General features: G+C 38.2%; 1 protein-coding gene across 2 annotated transcripts in view; it reads right to left on the reverse strand.

Annotated features, from left to right (window-relative positions):
- TBC1D4 (TBC1 domain family member 4) overlaps positions 1-21,700 on the reverse strand; it is a 219,384-nt gene that overhangs the window by 43,628 nt on the left and 154,056 nt on the right. The window contains exons 8-11 of one of the 2 annotated variants that reach the window (XM_040266874.1): positions 17,923-18,042; positions 7,631-7,705; positions 4,715-4,941; positions 2,795-2,959 (exon numbers count right to left, since the gene is read on the reverse strand). In XM_040266874.1, coding sequence (XP_040122808.1) covers positions 2,795-2,959; positions 4,715-4,941; positions 7,631-7,705; positions 17,923-18,042 — 587 coding nt within the window. The remainder of the gene's footprint in view (positions 1-2,794; positions 2,960-4,714; positions 4,942-7,630; positions 7,706-17,922; positions 18,043-21,700) is intronic. The other variant, XM_040266876.1, reaches the window with a different exon arrangement.

The following is a 21,700-nucleotide window of genomic DNA, read 5'->3' on the forward strand; positions in this document are numbered from 1 at the left end:
TCAAAGTGACTGACTAATTGAAATAAACCCATTAAGAGTGAATTCTGTCCAACAATTTTGCTACTGTGTAGATAGTTACTAACAATGCACAAGTAAGTACCAATGTAGACATGGATAATCTCCAGGGAGTGTGCATGCATGCTCAGCCACTCAGTGGTGTCCAACACTGTGATCCCATGGATGGTAGCCCACCGGGATCCTGTGTCCGTGAAATTCTGCAGGCACACATACTGGAGTGGGTTGCCGTTTCCTCCTCCAGGACATCTTTTTGACCCAGGGACAGAGCCTGTGTCTCCTGCATTTCCTGCATTTGCAGGTGTCTTCTTTACCACTGAATCACCTGGGAAACCCCTATCCACGGAGAGTACTCTATAAAAAGCAAAAAACTAGAAATAACCTACCTGTCCACTGGAAAAGGAACGAATTGCGATGTAGTAAATGAAATACCATTCAGCAATACAAATGAAGAAAGTGAAGTACATAAAAGAATACATCTCATAAACTATTATTCAGTGAAAAAAGCCAGATATAAAAGAATTGATGCTGTATCATTCCATTTATAGAAAGTCCAAAACCAGGCAAAACTAAACTATGGTACCTGAGGTCAGGACGAGGAGTAGAGCTTGGTGGGGAAATGGGAGGAGCTGCCAGGGTGCTGGCAGCATTCCATGTGTTGACTGAGTGGGGGTGATGTGGGAGGTTCACTGTGATAATCCATGGAGCCAGATGCTTACAACTGGCATAATCTTTAATGAAATTTTAAGTGTCTTTTTGGCCTACTGATTCTAAGCTGTCAAATTACAAAACACTGTACAAAAAGGAAACAAAAACATACCAGAAAGTGCACTCTGATTTTTTAGAATTCCTCAGAACCGAGAAAACACTACAAATTTCAGAAGATAGGATGTTTTTAATGGTCCTATAAACTTAAAAGTTTTCCATATGTCTAAATATAGCATTTAAAATAAGATCACCACAAAGAGGTACATTTTTTTCAATGCAAAATTAAATATTTGCCCTCTGACTTCAATACGCTCCTATGAGAAGGAAGTGTAGTGGGCTAAGGTAAGCTTGGCACAAGAATAATACACACACCTCAGCAGAAATTAACAACTATAATAATCTTTTATAGTCACTGCTTTTGTACTCTAAAACCTATTCACAGCTAATCCTTGACCTTCTTGGTGGCTGTCCCTAATTGTCACCTTCAGACATGGTTCTGTTTCTGGAAGAAAACAGGAATTCTCTAGATGTTCTCCTTAACATAACAGCAGGAACCTGAAAATGGGTGTCAATGAAAATGCTATATTCTTATCAACAGATAGAACTATAGAGCTGAGGTAGACTGAAATTTTTAATGTTAACGTGTAAGATGTTTTATTGGTTCTCAATTATCTAAACTATCAGTTCTCTAAATTCATTGCATATTCCATATACATAATGCAATTGTTATGGTTTTCTTCTTCTCACATAAGGTTGTCTGTAAAAGCCTTTTAAAATCAATTCTTTGTCAACTTTCTTCAATAGAAACTCAATATTTCAGCATAATTTTGTACTAACTCAAAGGACAGTTCAGATTCAAAATTTTTTTAATCCAATATTAGTTGCCTGCCTTGGGATGAAAAGAGCTTGTCATACATGGACAAAAGACATTCAGAGATAATTCAAGGGTTATTATAATTTAACAAGTTAATGCACATTGCCTAATTATACTAACTTTTTAAATTCCCTATGTCTAAAAGAAAGGAGGCCAAAAGAACACCCAAGAGGATTTTAGTGGCATGCAGGCTGGTTGACAGCACATATCCCTCTCCTTGACTGCAAGAATTATCAATTATCAAAAAATAGAAACAACCCAAATATCCACTAGCAAGAGAATGGATAAATTGTGATGTATTAAATGGAATACTATACAGCAAGAAAAAAGAATGGCTCAAGCTACACGTAAAAATAAAAATGAATCTCAGAAAATTCTAAGCCAACAACAACCCCTTGAGAATTTCTAGCTTAATCCACTGCTTTCCAAAGGCTAGAATATCCCGCTGAGAATCTGCAAGATCAGTAAGAATTCAGAACTTCAAAAATTATCTAATGGTAATTCTCAAAAAAAATCACCACACTTAATTTTGTGTAGTTATAACAGCAAGGAACAAGATTTAATAGGTTATGCATTTTCAATACTGGGGGACAAAAACAAAATAAAACTGAACATCTACAGAATTCAAGAGATCCCTCATGCTGCCAGAAAGAGTTGTTATCAATACGATCCTGTAGCCATTATGTGACTTACACTGAGATTCAGAAAAGTAAGTCAGTCTACGTCAAAATCAGTGAAACACCTAGGAAATATTCTATATACTTAATAATAAAAATATATAATATCCATTACTTTAGTACAGCGATTTAAATAAGTGGCTTTATACATCCAGAGAAGCTAAAAATAAAAAAGAGAGAGAGATGATTGAGGAGGTTTGCTTAGTATATATTTGCATAGGTCTTGCCCCAAACAAAATAAAGCTCAGACTCTGGGGCCCAAGGCAAAGAAACACACAAAGAGTACAAAAATATAGTCCCCAAAGTAAGATAATCATGTCATCAAAAAGCTTTGAAACACTTGTTTGTAAAGGTTTTCTTCAAATTAATTGGAACTGGAACCAATATATTAGAAACTAGTTAGAACAGGCACAACACACAGATGCATTCATGTCACTCAAAGTAATTAGCCACTTTTTAGTAACGTATCAGTATATCACTGCAGAAAGGTTGCTTTGCAAACAGAGGACACTGATCTCACCTGATTTCATTCTCATACTGTGGGGATAGTCTACCTGAATTCTGGTAAAAGCTTTTCAGGAAAGAGGGGGCAGTGAAGGAAGGGGCAGAGAAGGAAGTGTGAAGACTTGGAAGACTGGAGGAAGAATTACACTCCGTGTGCATGTGCCGAGCTGGTGGAAGGATGCTGAGTACAGAAAATACAGCAAATTCGTCTTAAGTTATATTCTGGAACAATCTTCACTCATTATGAAATAGCATATACACAGGTTCTTGCTATTACTGTAATCAAGGCTGAATTTATATGGAAAAAATTTATATGCATGCAGTTCTCTATTAGATGATGACGACCTGGTTCATTGTTTCACAAACTGAATTCCTCATCTATGCAGTGTTTCTCAGCATATGTGTTTGTCTCTAAAATGCTCTTAACAATTTTAGGACAAAAAGTGTTTATTTTGACTTGCAAAATATCCTTCAAGGGGAAAAAGTAGGAAAGCACAAATAATTACAGGAAACAAGCTCCAGAAGGAAAAACTGATTATCAGTAGTTCAAAGACTTAATTATTTTAAAGATATAAACGCTTCTAAAAATTTAAGAACAACATGTTTGGTTGTTGGGAGTCATCATAATACCTTTGGCTTAATGAATGTTAATGACCATGTTCTTTCTCACAGCCTGTAGAATTGTGCAGCCATGGTTTTATCTGAATCCTTAAGTCACCTACAAAGATTTTTTTCCAGAAGATTCTTTTCATAGCAAATGTTTACCATGATATAAATAGCATCTTCTCATATTGACAGAAATTCTTTGAGTATATACATTACAAAATGTGGAAAACATAGGAAAATATAGACATCATTTATCCTTTAATGTTTAAATTCTTGAAAATAACTTTTCCTGGAAAAACATATTTAATGCCTTGGGTAAATATAAATGATCAAAAAAAATGCTTGCTATATACATGAATACTTAGTTCTTTTTCATAAAAGAAAAATCCGAGGATAATTAGTTCTACTATTTCTATATATCTTAAATATCTTGTTTATAATATGAAATTATTAAAAAAAAACAATGAGGATTCAATTATATTTTTAAAAGAAATGCTGGTAAATTTAATAGCAACTAATTTAAAAATTAATCTTCTTTTTTACTTAGAGTTCTGATTTTATTTTTTTCCCTCTGACTGGAATCCCCGTCAAACTATTTCCTAAACCAAACTCATAGGTAAAGAAGAGAAACAAAATTAGTCCTAGGATATAATTCTGATTTGTACTATATAATAAGAAGTATAATCATTCTACAATTGTAAATTTTATTATCTCTAATCAAATGCTAAATTATTTTGTTAAAGTATTTCCTAAATATCATGTGAGTTAATTTCTAATGGATGCTCATGTCAATTATGGTATATGCATTCTTCTTTATAAACATCATTTTATTCTAGATAAAATTTTTAACAGTTTTCACATTTGGTGATAATTTTTATGAAATTAAATAACAGCCAAATTTTACCCCATGTATAAAGGTAATATGAGTGATTCTTTTTACCTTTGTGTTTTTCATTGTAAGCTTACAGGAAGCTCAGCTATGTTATTTTCAAATATGCTGCTTCATGAATGCCTTCATAGAGACACTGAGGAACATGTATTGTCAGCAGGTTTTTCAGATAAAACAATGGCATGATATCTTGTTTTCTGCATTTTTCCTAGGAAAAAAAATACTTGCATCCAAAATGTTTGAACCCTGATCTTTGGGGATGCCTTAAAGCTTGCCTGCTTCCCTTAGTGACAAAGGTTTTTGATAATTTACTTTTCTGGTCTCCCTGAAAACTAAACACTGGCTACAGCAGGAAGCCACAAAAACTCTTGACTCCACAGTGGTCAGAACACAGGGACAGGAGAATCTGGTTTCAGTTTCTGGAGAGAGGTTTGGACTTACCTGCACTGTTCGCTGGAGCTCTGCCTCAGAAGAGGGGAGCGAACCCCCTGGGCCTTCCCATCCTGCAAATTCAGCTTCCTCTTCGTGCTTGAAGGTGGGTGGCTGAATGTGTGGGCCCGTCTTCGAAACTGCGGGGAGTCAGAATCCTCTTCAGGGAACGTCTGCCAAGCTGAGGACAGGGGGGATGCTGGCGGGGTCCCTGGCGGAGAGTCTCCTGGCGAGTAGTCCTGAAATGCAAAAAGTCAGGCCTTTCTTTCCTACATGGATCATGGCAGACCTGTTCAGACACAGCTCAAAAGGGACAGAGTGTCTCTTCTGCCTCCTGAGTCATGACAAACTGTTGTGTTTTTGTTTTTTTTTTTTTACTCAATCCATGCTGAAGCCTAATCACTATCACCACAGCCCATTTCTTCTGATAAGCAGCTGTAAGACAGCATCCGTAAAGATAGGCCAGAAAGTGAAAGGGATGATAAGAAAAGGTATTCTTCCCTCTCACCCCTTATGGTAAAATGCTACAAAGCTACTGTGCTCCTTGTTACCAGAAAGATGAAAAGAGATCTTGACCAAAAGAGGGTGGAGTCTGTATTCACATATCTACTGATTTCCGTGACATCTCAGTTGCATGCTTCCTGTACTGTCAAACAATATAACAACGCTTAAGTGTCCAAGTCTCATGGCAAAGACGTCAGGAAAATAAAGCCTGTTAAGTATCTTCCCTCACAGTGGATGTTTCTAACTACATGGTCCCTGAGGTAAAAAAATTTTTAAAGATATGAAAAACAGGAAATGAATGAAAAGTGAGCTCTGCCGGAATGCCTCTCATACTGCATGGGTCGGCAACATAAATCTTTCAATTTAGACAAGTATGCTGTTTATACTCTCCAGAACAGGCTCCGCTGTAGAAATCTGTAGCTTGATAAACATGAGTTAGGGCTCATGGACTCATAACTGTCCTCAATTCTACTGACAAAAAGTTTAGTGAAAATATTTTAGTATTTTTCCATTAAAAACAAATAGGTTGCATCTGCCTCAGGTTACATGTTACAGGAAACAGGAAACCAAACCTAGTGAGAATTGTCTATGAGATAAAGAAGAGCCTAATGTTGCAGTTAAAAGGGTTAAACATAGAGGAGGGGGAAGTAATATGAGGAGAGAACAAAGGCTAAAAAGATCGCCCTGTAAGTACAGCAATTATATAGTTCCTTTTTCTATGGCTTTGGATCAATAGTTGTTCAATACTGTTCCCCAAAATATACTATCTCCAAACAGTCAAAAGCCTGAGAGAACAGAGTTAGTCAGCCAATAATGTGTTCTGTCCCACCAAGAGAAAGCTTCAGTTGAATAGATAGAAATGTCGACTAAAAATAGATGTACGACTTGAGAGTTGTGAATTAAGTTTTATTTGGGGCAAAATGAGGACTGCAGCCCAGGAGGCAGCATCTCAGATGTATGACCTTAAATTCATGGTTAACACCAGACTATGGTCATTTAAGTTTAAAGGCTCCTCTATGTTGGGAATGGTTAAATCATACTAAAAATGATCAGTCTAGTAATTATGAGACAAGGCTGGGTACTTTATGAACTATGCCTGTTATTACCCTTAGAGAAAGTGATTGGTATGAAACTCAGTGGATTTGTGGTACTAATTTATGGCCTTGATATCTACAGGGATGGATACAAAGGTGTAACCTGGGATTCCCATGAATTTAAGGTCATACATGTTAATAAATTAGAGGTAACCCCAACCAACCTATCACTGGTATGACCCCAGTAGGTCAAAGACCTGTATTTTACTAGTATGACCATTTAGCAGCTTTTGTGTGTGTGTGTGTGCGTGCCTGTGCCTTCAATGGGGTTGGAGGATGTAATTGACCATATCTAAGCCTTAACATCACAGCAGATGGTGATTGCAGCCATGAAATTAAAAGACGCTTACTCCTTGGAAGGAAAGTTATGACCAACCTAGATAGCATATTCAAAAGCAGAGACATTACTTTGCCAACAAAGGTCCGTCTAGTCAAGGCTATGGTTTTTCCAGTGGTCATGTATGGATGTGAGAGTTGGACTGTGAAGAAAGCTGAGCGCCAAAGAATTGATGCTTTTGTACTGTGGTGCTGGAGAAGACTCTTGAGAGTCCCTTGGACTGCAAGGAGATCCAACCAGTCCATCCTAAAGGAGATCAGTCCTGGGTGTTCATTGGAAACAGTGTTCATTCACTGCTAAAGCTGAAACTCCAATACTTTGGCCACCTCATGCGAAGAGCTGACTCATTGGAAAAGACCCTCATGCTGGGAAGGATTGGGGGCAGGAGGAGAAGGGGAGGACAGATGGAGATTGAACCCCATGCTGCTATAGCTATTGACCTTCAACAGCCCCTGAGGGAGTCCAGGGTGAATGAGGCACTCTGTACTCCAGGGAATCTGGTGGGAGAGGTCTTTAGATACTGGGATGTTTTTAGGAACAGATTTTATTATCTCAATCCTTTCATCTCTTCATATCTAGAGAAGCACTAAATCCCTTCATGGTGACAACAGATCCTCCTGACTAACAAAAACCCTTTTGTAAAATGAGTGCTTATGGTATTGAACTCCCCCTTCACCAAAACCTTATATTGACTTTCCCCACTGCTGCTTTGGAGCAGTCTCTCAGAGCTATCTGAGATACTGCCTCCCAGGCTACAGTCCTCATTTTGCCCCAAATAAAATTTAACTCACAACTCTAAAGTTGTAGATCTTTTTTTAGTTGACAGAAAGGAGCTAATATACAAATCTTCTTTGAAATAATAAAAGCTCATGAGTTATTTTTTAGAAGTCATAAAGGACTCATAATAAAATAACTAAGCAAGCGTAATACTATATTAGTGTTTGTTTTTGCCAAGTTGAAACAGCAGAAAAAAGGAGAGCTCCACTTGCGTACCTTCTCTGAAGCAACACTGTTAGATCGTTCAAAGCTGTCCACACTTCCAAGCCGACCTCTCATTCTGTTAGCTCCCTGTGTGAAGAGTAAAATTAAATCATTCACACGGTTTGAATTTTTACTTTAAAATTATAAAAGGCAGCTGTCAGTTTGTGTTAGTATGAAATCCATCGTTTGGGGTTCACTCAAATTTGTTGGCAGCACTGCCCATAGCAAACACCCTCTTCCAACAACACAAGAGAAGACTCTACACGTGGACATCACCAGATGGTCAATACTGAAATCAGATTAATTATATTCTTTGCAGCCAAAGATGGAGAAGCTCTATTCAGTCAGCAGAAACAAAACCGGGAGCTGACTGTGGCTCAGATCATAAACTCCTTATTGCCAAATTCAGAATAAAATTGAAGACAGTAGGGAAAACCACTAGACATTCAGGTATGATCTGAATCAAATCCCTTATGATTATACAGTGGAAGTGACAGATAGATTCAAGGGATTAGATCTGATAGAGTGCCTGAAGAACTATGGACGGAGGTTCCTGACACTGTACAGGGGACAGGGATCAAGACCACCCCCAAGAAAAAGAAATGCAAAAAGGCAAAATGGTTATCTAAGGAAGCCTTACAAATAGCTGAGAAAAGAAGAGAAGTGAAAGGTAAAGGAGAAAAGGAAAAAAAGACTCATTTGAATTCAGAGTTCCAAGGAATAGCAAGGAGAGATAAGAAAGCCTTCCTCAGTGATCAGTGCAAAGAAAGAGTGGAAAACAATAGAATGGAAAAGACCAGAGATCTCTTCAAGAAAATTAGAGATACCAGGGGAACATTTCATGCAAAAATGGGCACAATAAAGGACAGAAATGATATGGACCTAACAGAAGAAGAAGATATTAAGAAGAGGTGACAAGAATACACAGAAGAACTATAGAAAAGATCTTCATGACCCAGATAACCACGATGGTGTGATCACTCACCTAGAGCCAGACATCCTGGAATGAGAGGTCAAGTGGATAGTGGAAGCATCACTATCAACAAAGCTAGTGGAGGTGATGGAATTCCAGTTGAGCTATTTCAAATTCTAAAAGATGATGCTGTGAAAGTGCTGCACTCAATATGCCAGCAAATTTGGAAAACTCAGCAGTGGCCACAGGACTGGAAAAGGGCAGTTTTTGTTTCAATCCCAAAGAAAGGCAATGCCAAAGAATGCTCAAACTACTGCACAATTTCACGCATCTCACATGCTAGCAAAGTAATGCTCAAAATTCTCCAAGCCAGGCTTCAACGGTATGTGAACCATGAACTTCCAGATGTTCAAGCTGGATTTAGAAAAGGCAGAGGAACCAGTAATCAAATTGCCAATATCCGCTGGATCATTGAAAAAGTAAGAGAGTTCTAGAAAAACATCTACTTCTTTATTGACTATGTCAAAGCCTTTGACTGTGTGGATCACAACAAACTGTAGAAAATTCTTTAAAGAGATGGGAATATCAGACCACCTGACCTGCCTCTTGAGAAATCTGTATGCAGGTCAAGAAGCAATAGTTAGAACTGGACATGGAACAACAGACTGGTTCCAATTTGGGAAAGGAGTTCGACAAGGCTGTATACCGTCATCTTTCTTATTTAACTTACATACAGAGTATATCATGAGAAATGCTGAACTGGATGAAGCACAAGCTGGAATCAAGATTGCTGGAAGAAATATCAATAACCTCAGATATGCAGAAGACACCACCCTTATGGCAAAAAGCAAGGAAGAACTAAAGAGCCTCTTGATGAAAGTGAAAAGAGGAGAGTGAATAAGTTGGCTTAAAACTCAACATTCAGACAACTAAGATCATGGCATCTGGTCCCATCACTTCATGGCAAATAGATGGGGAAACAATAGAAACAATGAGAGACTTTATTTTGGGGGGCTCCAAAATCACTGCAGATGGTGACTGCAGCCAGGAAATTAAAAGATGCTTGCTCCTTGGAAGAAAAGTTATGACCAATCTAGACAGAATATTAAAAAGCAGAGACATTACTTTGCCAACAAAGCTCCGTCTAGTCAAAACTTTGGTTTTTCCAGTAGTCATATGGATGTGAGAGTTGGACTATAAAGAATGCTGAGCACTGAAGAATTGATGCTTTTGAACTGTGGTGCTGGAGAAGACTTTTGAGAATCCCTTGGACTGCAAGGAGATCCAACCAGTAAATCCTAAAGGAGATCAATCCTGGGTGTTCATTGGAAGGACTGATGCTGAAGCTGAAACTCCAATACTTTGGCCACTTGATGCAAAGCACTGACTCATTGGCAAAGACCCTGATGCTGGGAAAGATTGAAGGTGGGAGGAGAAGGGGATCACAGAGGATGAGATGGTTGGATGGCACCACTGACTTGATGGACATGAGTTTAGTAAGCTCTGGGAGCTGGTGATGGACAGGAAAGACTGGCGTGCTGCAATCCATGGGGTCGCAAAAGAGCTGGACATGACTGAGCAACTAAGCTGAACTGAACTGAACTGATTAACAGCCATTCCAGCATGGTAAATAGAACTGTTCACCATCTATTTCCATTATTTCTAAATCAGCCATCAGATAACCAAATACTCAGACCAAGCTACTGAATTGACTTTGGTTACAAGGTTAAACATTATTCACATATAAGATGAGAGAGTTCCATGAACGTGATGTCACATACAGGTAAACACACGTGGAAAGTAAAGCACAACAAACCACAACAGTTATAAAGAAAATGGCTTATTACATACAGCTCCCTATAAGCTAGATCATAATTTACATTATAGGATGATAATAAGCACAGGTTAAAAAAAGAAAATGCATCCTAAAATGTCTGGATTTATCTTCATTCATTATTCCATAAAACAAAACTACTTCAGGAAAGCACTTCTCTCCAGAAGACTAGATAAAAGTCTGCTTCGGTATTGGTGAATTGGTTCTTTACTTTCTTTTTACACAGTCCCTTCGTATGGATTTCACAGATGATCTAAGAAAAGAACCAAAGAGATCATCTCATCTATTTCCCCCACTTTACATAGGAAGAAACTGAAGCCAAGTATTGAAGAAAAGAAGATGGAAAGGCTGGTTGGGAACCACATCACATAGAAGGTCTTAGGAGACAAAATAACAGACTAAGAAGTTCTACATAACTTGGGAAAGTTCTGAAAAGAGTAACTAGAAATACATCAAGTCGGTGTGACAGTAACTCTGCACAATGAAAAAACACCCAATATTTTTATAGCGCTCTACAACATTAAAGAGTGTCTCCAAACATTCTTGGGTTTCATTTGGTGGGGAGGGAAAAGGCATTAAGCTTCACTTTAATTTTTAATCAAAGTAATACCTGCACAAAGTTTCAAAAGTCAAACTAGGGACTTCCCTGGTGGTCTAGTGGTTAAGAATTCACCTTCCAATGCCAGGGACACAAGTTTGAGACCCAGTTGGGGAACTAAGATCCACAATGCCAAGGGGCATCTAAACCCACGTGCCACAATTGTAGAAGCCCCCATGTGCTTCAACGAAGACCCAGCACAGCCAAAAAAATAGTCAAACTGTACTACAAAACTTATAACGATAAATGACAATCATCAGATCCGTCTCTCACACACTGAATCCCATTCTTCAAAAGTAAGCACTTGAAATTAAATTTATGTTAATGCTTCTGTTGTTCATTTTAATGCTTTTGTTGTTCAGTCGTCAAGTTGTGTCCAATTCTTTGCAACCCCATGGACTTGCAACCCCCAAGCACGCTAGGCTTCCCTGTCCCTCACCATTGAATCGGTGGTGCCTTCCAACCATCTCATCCTCTGTCGTCCCCTTCTCCTCCTGTCTTCAATCTTTCCCAGCATCAGGGTTTTTTCCAATGAGTTAGCTGTTCACATCAGGCGGCCAAAGTATTGGAGCTTGAGGCACTATCTATTGACCTCCTACTCTGGAAGATGAGACTTTAGAATTCTAACTTCATTCAGTCAGTCAGTTCAGTTGCTCAGTCGTGTCCAACTCTTTGCAACCGCATGAACCGCAGCATGCCAGGCCTCCCTGTCCATCGCCAACTCCCGGAGCTTAACCAAATTCATGTCCATTGAGTCAGTGATGCCATCTAACCATCTCATCCTCTGTAGTCCCCTTCTCCTTCCACCTTCAATCTTTCCCAGCATCAGGGTTTTTTCAAATGATTCAGCTCTTCACATCAGGTGGCCAAAATATTGGAGTTTCAGCTTCAACATCAGTCCTTCATTACCCATCACCATACACAATTCTCTCTTCCCTTCTTTTCCCAGTAGACTTAGATCACAAGTTTCAGTTAAACTAATAGTTGGTTCTTAGATTTTTAGACCTTGTAAATATTGTCTACCTGAGCTACATATATATTTCACTATTAATACAACTCACAGCTTGTACAATTTGTTTTTCAGAGAATCACCTGAAACGAGTGAAAGTGTTAGTCATTCAGTCGTGTCTGACTCTTTGCAATGCCATGGACTGTAGTCCACCAGGCTCCTCCGTCCATGGAATTCTCCAGGTAAGAATACTGGAGTGCATAGCCATTCCCTTCTCCAGGGGATCTTCCCAACCCAGGGACTGAACCCAGGTCTCCTGCATTGCAGGCAGATTCTTTACCATCTGAGCCACCAGGGAAGCCCCATAACTACCTGAGTAATCACTAATTTATTACTACTAATTTATTTGTTTATCATTTATTTATCACCATCAGGGCTTCCCAGGTGGTGCTGGTCATAAATAACTCGGCTGCCAGTGTAGGAGATGCAAAGGACGTGGGTTCAATCCCTGGGTCGGAAAGATCCCCTGGAGGAGGGAATGGTTACAACTTTAGTATTCTTGCCTGGAGAATCCCAGGGACAGAGGAGCCTGGAGAGCTACAGTTCATAGGGTCACAGAGATTCAGACACAGCTGAGGCAATAGCACCAACAACCATATTATGGGCATCCATCACATAATGTGTCAATTACATTTTTTCTTTTTCTTTGAGCAAACCATTTTTGAGACTTCTGTCTTCCTGTCCCAGTCTGGACTGGTAGAACTTCGGGTTTGCCAAATAGATGTTTCCAGTATTCTCCTTCACTATCAACCTAGAAATTTCCTCTGATGCTATCTTCTGTTGAAATTTCTGTTTCCCTGGGCCATGTCTTCCTCTTTTTCAGCTTACTTCTTCATTTTAGCAGAACATAGGTTCCAGGTGCTTTCTGAGAAAGGGAGACTGGGAAGTATTTTTTTTTTTTAATTTATCAACATATGTCTGTAAATGCCTTTGTTCTTTATTTATACTACACTAATAGTTGGGCTGAATATACTGTTCTGCTTGGAAACATTCCTTCAGGCTATGTTAGCAGTGCTCAAGTGTCTTCTGGTACAGAAGTCTAATGTCATTGTGACCTGGCCCTTACGACCCTGTTATTTCTCTATGGAGGAGAATCTAAGTTTACCCTTGGGCATTATGAAATTTCACAATGAATCGCCTTGGCATGGCTTTGTTCAGTCTTTCTATTGTGTATTTCCTGAGTTCATTAAATTTTGAAACATGTCCAATAGCTCTGAGAAATTTTTTCAATGATTTCTACGAAAATTTCTGCATGTATTTTCTTTCTGGAACTCCTACCCCTTGGCTTTTGGACCTCCAGACAGATTCTTTAACTGTTTACATTGTTCTCTTATTTTCCATTTCTTTCTCATTTTGCTTTACTTTCTGGAAGATTTTTTTTCAACTTACTTTCATTGCCTTCTATTGAATTTCTCTTTTTATGTTCACTATCAGAAAGTTATAAAAGTTCTATCCTGTTCTTAACTGACTCTTTTGTATCTATGGTGGCCCTCTTGTTTCATAGAAGCAATACTTATTCTCATGTGTATATATGTCACATATATGTGTGTGTATATATATCAATTATAGTTTTCTATCTCTGGTGGCTCTGTCAATACCAACTATATCAATCATAAAACTAATAGCTGCATCTAATATTACCAAATGCTTACCATGTGCCATGTATTATGTATTCTATCAGGCATTACCTCATTAATCCCTACAACAGTTCTAATGAAGTAGACACTTAATTTGGCTCAACTTTATAGATAAAGAGACTGAAGCTCTGGTAGCTGAAGTAGCCAACATTTACACAGTTAAAAAACTGAGCAGCAATTTGAATTCAGGGAAGACAACTTTAAAGTGAGGCTCTTGAGCTCAATACTATTTCCTAAAGATAGAGCTTTGTGAAAAGTAAAATTACGAATAAAACCAATTAGCCTACATTAGCTGTGTTATTTTGTAAATGTCATAGAATTTGATCAAGGCTCTTTCAGTTCTTCAGTTCTATACTATAAGATGATAAACTATAAATGTGGCTGATAAATTATGGGGTTCAAGTTTGTGGGCAAGAAAAATGGGCCATGTTGCTTTCTGCTACTTTTTTAGCTGCTACTTATATGGCAACTGGCCTGGTTATTTCAAACAGGCTATTGGCTCACGATAGAGAAAGCATCTAGATGGATATCAAACCATTTCCATTGTTAAAAACACACCGTCACACATATTACTTATAGGAGTGTTTTATCCATAAGTTTTTCTTAAACACAAAGAAAAATAAGCTTACTTTAAAATTTACTCTACCACAATTGTTAACTCACCCATTTTAACAAATAAAGACAATGGCTCTTATTCTGAAGAAAACATAAAATAAGGACTTTTTTTCAACTCACACTTTATATTAACAGACAGTTCTCTTTTAGAATAATAATTAATATACTAGTAAATATTCCTCTTTTGAAAAACTTCAATTTGAGAAAAAGCAACAGACAAACAACAAGAATATAAGACTCCGTCCTCTCATTTTTGAACAGATAGCTTTTTCAGTTTTACTACATTATGATTTAGTAACACATGTGTCAAGCCTTTTCCTTTGGACTCACTTTTTAATTGTTTATGAACTGAGCTTTAAAGCATTTTGAAAATGTATCCTATTTCATAAACAGCTATAGTTCATTAAATGAAATATTCCAACATTTAAAAATAGCAGCAATTATGAGCCAAACTATGACTGGAGGGTCAACTTTCTACTATATCACTCAGAGAGAAAAACAACAAGTAAACTGACAAGTTTTAGAAGTAGGCAAAACCCATTTTCCATGTGCAACCTCTGAAACAACATGGTTAGCTGCCAGCCTTTCCAAGAAGTCCATTCTTCTGCATATGTTGCAAGTAAGACCTTGTTAGGTCACATAATTTATGGCATTTGGCAGCACATTGAGACACAAAAGCTACAGTATCCACCTTGACCAGAATAGACTGGCAGTGCCCTTGCTGGAAATTCATTACAGCTGATCAAGGCTATGGCGCAGCACTTCAAAGTCAGTCATGTAAGTACTGTGCGGAATGCCAAGGTACTCGGTAGGATAATACCCTTGTGTCATTTGTCAATGACAGGTTCAAGGCTTACCACTGCTGTATGTACCACCTCATATCCACAGTGTGACATTTTCCTAACATACTGACATTTCATCCTCACGGCAATGGACCCTAATCAGAATGCATGGGAAATGTTTTCCCATTTCACAAGTGGAGAAAAAACTGTTTAGAAAGGTAAATAATTTGTCCAAGGTCATACATATAAAATGTGCTTGGGCAAGATCTTGAATTCAGACCCCTGACCACCCCATAAATGATCAGTCTACTAAAATTCTCACTAAATACTATGGGAGAGAGGGAGAAAAGGAGAGAGGGAAGGACTGAGAGAGAAAGAAAGAACCTAGTTGATTTATAAATGTTGATGATAAGGAGATAAGGAAGTTTTATGAGAAGTTACATTAACACACTTCTGATAAATCTTCTAGAGGCTTTTTCCTAGGTTCTGTTTTCTGCTAATAAAATAACAGCATTGTCAGATGACCATGATTGCTATAGGGCTTTTGTTAAAATTAGAAGACTTCCATCATTAATAGAAATACCCATAAAGGATTTTGAGTTCTAGCAGAGAAATAAAAATAAGAATACCAGACATCAGAAGTCACTGTTCCAATGCACTACTGCACTGACTTTCCTGCCTTTAACACTTTGGAAGATAACAGGTAGTTATTTTGTAGACTATATCTCAAAGTGGGTTTGTTGATATTTCCTTAGATTAGATTCAAGTATTGCCCCTCTGGCGGGAATACCACAGAAGTGTTTCTGTATTCTTTGTAGCATAGGATTTTAATTTTGTCCATTGTTGATGACGTTCAATTTATCATTTGATTAAGAAGATGCCTGTCAGCCTTTTTCACCATAAAGTTACTATTTTCCCCTTTGTAATTACTAAGTATTCATTCTATCCAGTAAATATCCTGATAATGATCAAATTGTCAATTTATTTTTCACATCCGAATAGACTCAGTTTCCTTTCATACAGGAAATGGATACCCACTCTAGCATTCTTGCCTGGAGAATTCCATGGACAGAGGAGCCTGGCAGGCTGTGGGCCATGCAGTCACTGAGAGTCGGACACAAGTGGGCGACTAAGCATCTTAGTACCTTCCTATTATACAACAGGCTACTGCCTGTCACTGTCAATTATTGTGACGCTCAAATTGTCTCAGATGTCACCACTGGAATCCTTCAAGGTGTTTATGTCTTTGTGACATCCTGCCATCTCTCTTTGACAACTTCTTTATTATCTAGAATGCCAAGGTGCTCTGGACTTATCTCGTAATTTCCATATAGTCCTGGAACTAGCCATTTCTGCCAGGATCCTGGTTCCCTCTTTGTTTCTGTACAGAAACCGAAATCCGAGTCCTAAATCAAAAATCTGGTCACCCAAACAGACTTTAACCTGGTCACCCAACCAAGCTTAACTTATTATCTGACATGTATAGAAAGGCTGTTCCCAGTGCCTATCAGTGGACTATACAAACACATTTACACACATAACATATATTAATACATATATTACATACATATTATATGTATGTGTATAATATATGTATATGTTATCCTATTGCTCAAAACAGAAAAACCAAGATTCCATACTGCTACCTCTGAGTTGAATTTAACAGCAGCAGAATTCATTCTAATTCCCTCTCCCCTTTTAATTTTGTAATTCCCTTCTCCCAGGATCCCACTATCCCTCAAGATTTACATATTTGGTCAGTTCCCTGTATGTAACCAATCTGCACAACTGGCACCTCACCCTCTCCTCACCCCACCCAGCTCCAGCAGCCCCACACAAGGCACCATCCTTGTACTGGGCACCTGGAATGCTTTCTCCCCTCCACTCTGCCTCTGACACCCCATGCTGAGCCATCCTGCTCCAGGGCACCCTCTTCACCTGCTCATGCTCCACTTGTAGAAACCCGATTGCCCCCACAGGCTGACACCCTCCTCACCACACTCTGGTTTCTGCACGCTGCATTGGGCCACCCACCCCCGCCACCACATACAGCACCCATTCAGGCTGTCTCCTTGCCCTGAGCCACTGTGTCTCCTCTGCCTTACAGACCCAAGACATACACCTTGCTATGTCTTGTCTAGTAGCTTCAGGAGTGAACTGTTCAGGAAGACGAAAATGTAGAGGAAGAGAAATCACTATGCTATTTTTAAACAGAATAAATAAATTCACTGAAGAATACACACATTTCTGTTAAACTACAGCTAAATTTTTTTCATTTTATTTTTAAGTGGAGGATAATTATAATATTGGGATGGTTTCCTTCCATGGAAGCAACCTAAACGTCCATTGAAAAAGGAAGGATAAAGAAGTTGTGGTAGACATACACAATGGAGTATTACTCAGCTATAAAGTGAAATGCATTTGAGTCAGTTCTAATGAGGTGGATGAACCTAGAGCTTATCATACAGAGTGAAGTAGGTCAGAAAAAGGAAGACAAAGTTAATGTTTAATGCATATATATGGAATCTAGAAATGCTTGAAGTTTTCAGCATTCCCTCTCAGCTCCTAAGAATCAGTAATAGAAAGACCCCCATTATAACTTTAAATGGTAAATGATAAAAAGTTCATATAGGATTGGACATCAGTATTCTATTTCCCCTCTTCTATACATATATCTCAACTACTAAATGACTACTGTTCAAATTCAGACAGAAGATGCACAAGAATAAATCTAGATCTGAGAATAAAACTTATTTTGAGAGATTATTTTAAATAAGCATTAACTAACTTAAAGTTATCTTAGTAGTCTTTTTTTTTTTTTTTTTTTGGTAAGGAAATCTTCTGTAAGCCAGTTGAAAATGAAGCAGAGTAATTAGACAACACATAATATCTTGAAGAGCCTCAGTTTAATCTTACCCTTGAGAAGATATTTTCCAGGGAGCTAGTTAAGGATCTCTTAGCTTTATTTTTCAGAATGTCAAGTTTGAACCTTCCACTGCTTGTCGCATTTTCCGGGATTGTACTATTTGAAATAGTCTATGGAAAGAAAAACATTAATTTTGGTTTGGAAAAACTCAAGGTTAAATGAAGCTTTAAAGACAGGCTTATGATTAAACCATTAAAAAGCACAAGAATTCTTCTGGAGCTCTATTAAAGAAGTAATAATTTAGGTTCCACATCATAAGCACACAGATTATAAGCAAATGGGTTTAATATTATAAGTAGTAAAAAAGATAGAAATAAGATCTTTCATTTATGCCTTTCCTCTCTGCTAATATATTCTTGCTACATTTAACAAAAACTAAAGATGTCACTTTTTACTGCTGTTATTTTGATTAATAACTATAATCATGCCTTTCCAAATTGCATACTTTATATCCAAATTACCAAGGAAAACACAAGAAACAGTTTTTAAAGAACAAAGAATCTTTTAGTAAAGCTAGATTCTGCTAATGCCTGTTATAATTCGCTTTTCATTTGCAAGTGGGTCATCTATCTTTTCAATCAACAAGTACTCCCTGATAGTACTAAGCTGTATGAGAACCTACAATATGTCCACTATATAAACTGAGATTCTCTAAATATTTTATCCTATACAGACATAAAAAGCTACTATGTATATCACATGGTTCTTCATGCCAGAAAACTTCCAAAAGAGAAAACTTTGTCCTTCGCTTGTGGAGGAAATATCCTCGCATGTAACAGTGAAAAGGAACCATGAGCTGTGGCTCTCAATGGTTAGGAAGAAAAAGATAGACAGGATTTAATGTGGGCAGGAAATAAAAAAAGGGTGAAGACTTTCCCAACACTGGGAATGATGCTGGCAAAATCATAAAGGCTGGAATGCTCACAGGACGGGATGTCAGTACAGATAGTTGACTGAAACAGAAGGAAGTGAGTGGAAAGTGGGAAAGTGAAGCTGGAGATAAAACCTTGATCTTAAATGCTGGGTAATTAGGAAGAATCACTGATTATAATTTATAAGCAGAAGAATATCACTGTGAAAGTAATGTTTGGGGAAGATTTATGTGAAAAGAGTGTTCAAAAGTCACCCGAAGGACTGGGAAATCAGAGACTGGAAGATCAGATGGGAGGCTTCAGCACAGTCTACACAGGAGACAACAAAGGTCCGCAGTGGAGTTGGTGCACACAGAGTTGGACACGACTGAAGCGACTTAGCAGCAGCAGTAGCAGTAGCAGCAGTCTCTAAGCCATGTCCCACTCTTTGCTACCCCATGGATTGTAGACTGCCAGGCTTCTCTGTCCATGGGATTCTCCAGGCAAGAATACTGGAGTGGGTTGCTATTTCCTTCTCCAGGCGATCTTCCTGACCCAGGGATCGAACATACATCTCCTATATTGCAGGTAAGTTCTTTACCACTGAACCACCTGGGAAGCCCACTCAGTGAATACTAGTGGAAGGAAGAAAGGAAAAGAAAGAGCAAGGGAGAGCAAGAGGAAGGAATTTAAGTATACTGGCAGGAAAACATACATAAATTGTTAAAACCTCCTCTGTGACCTTGAGGTCTCTCCATCATATAGAAAATTTGTATCACTACTCACATACTGCCTTTGGCCTTCTGGTCAACATGACTATTACCATCAGTGACTGATTTAAGCAAAACCATTAACAGATTTTACTCTTTAAATTTCTTGACCTTCTTGTGTCACTGGACATCACTGATCTCCTTACTTGAACTTTTCTCCTACCTTGGTCATACCATAATAAATCTTTCTACCTCATTATTCCCTTTCAGTCTATTACTGGCTCCATTTTAATTTACTCATTGCCTAAAATGTGGGTATCCCTCAGAACACCTGCCTTTGACTTCAAACCTGTGCCAAAGCTCACTGTCTTCGTTATTTATAATGTCAACTCAAATTCTACAAGCACCAAATCCATTTTCTAATTATATCTCAAACACACTTGCAAAATTGAATTTTTCTTTCTTATTTCCATCTTCTGCCCTACTCTTGTCTTCTTTGTGTATTTCTTAGCTATTGCACCCAGTTCTTCCAAATCTGAAACCTTGAAGTCTCTCCCAGCAAGACCCTTTCCCATCCTAAACGTATCTATCCAATCAGTCACCAAGTCCTAAGGATTATGCCTCCCAAATAGCTCTTGACTCAGTGCCTCCCTTATATCTCCAGGGCTCCAGTTTAGCCTCTCTCTAAGACAAAATAAATTTTTCAAGATAGACTCATTCAATCTATTTATGTCCCAGTGCTATCTCTGTCTAGAACATACTTATATATCACCATGCCAACCACACTGTACTTCCATTTTCACTTCATTTGATTACATGTTGGTTTTTCCTTCTTAACAGTTAGAGGTCAGAAAAGAGCTGTCATTAGTCATCTCTATTGCCTAGTACATAGTATGTACTTGATAAATGAATCACTTCTCACATAGTCTATTACCAGAGTCTCCCAATTCAAAAACGTTACTTCAGTCCTGGCACTGTCAACCCCCTCATTCACCAACCAGTCCCACAAACCGACCATCACTATGACAGAAGAATTATCTCTTTAAAGTACAAATCTGATTTTCTCTTGCTCTTACCTGAAATCCTTCAATGACAAAGTCAGGCATAGCACTTAAGGCTCTTTATCATCTCACCACTGCTTAGCCTCCAGCCTTATCCCCCATCAATCCCCAGTTCAGTTCAGTTCAGTCGCTCAGCCGTGTCCGACTCTTTGCGACCCCATGAATCATAGCACGCCAAGCCTCCCTGTTCATCACCAACTCCCGGAATTCACTCAAACTCACATCCATCGAGTCGGTAAAGCTATCCAGCCATCTCATCCTCTGTCGTCCCCTTCTCCTCCTGCCCCTCAAGCAAACCCTAAAAAGCCAGTATGTCCTTGGAGGGCCTGCAAGGAGTATGTTCACTCGTGGTCACAAAGTTACCACTTAACTGCTCAGTGTTCCTTCTTAAAACACAAATCCTCAACTGTTCTGATTAGAAAATTTTATCTCCCCTAAAATTCCAGCCCCACCCTCCCCCCAAAATCTCTTCCTCTCCAATTCTTTCATGCTTTCCTCTACCCTCACTCTGCTCTGGTTCCAAAGCAAACACATAACCACTTCATGTTCACTGCATATTCTTTTAAAAAGCTATCTTGTTGCCTGTATTACATGTATCTATTAATATCTACTAATATTTATGGTTGCAACTAACACTTTTCACTCTTAATATTTAGGTTTGCATTCCCTTTTGGATTATCTGAGCTCCTCTCTGCAGGCTGCATCATCATTGATGTCTTTTTTGTCACATTATCATATAGCTTGGTTCATAAAGGTCCTCTAGAAGTACTTGTACAATAAATAATTAAGGAATCACTTATCACATGGCATGTGATTTGTTCTGAACAAAATGAAATAAAAATATAACCTGAATTAGTGTTATTGAGGTAAACATGTCATAATTTCCTTAGATGTCATTGCCAGTGGTCTTGCTTTATCTACATGCAGCTGAGAACACATTCTAAACCACATGCACAGAAATATCATCCCTTAGTTTGCAGTCAGGAGAGCCGTTTCCATGACATTACTTCTTCTTTGCATGTTTGCTTAATATTGCTCAAGGCTGTGTAAGTTTTTAATGAAATAAGATGTTCATATGGATTTGAAATAAAATAATGGATTAGTATTACTAAAATACATACATTCATTCTAAATCATGAGCATTTG

This window comes from Oryx dammah, unplaced genomic scaffold (assembly GCF_014754425.2).
Source record: "Oryx dammah isolate SB20612 unplaced genomic scaffold, SCBI_Odam_1.1 HiC_scaffold_24, whole genome shotgun sequence".
Classification (NCBI taxonomy): Eukaryota; Metazoa; Chordata; class Mammalia; order Artiodactyla; family Bovidae; genus Oryx; species Oryx dammah.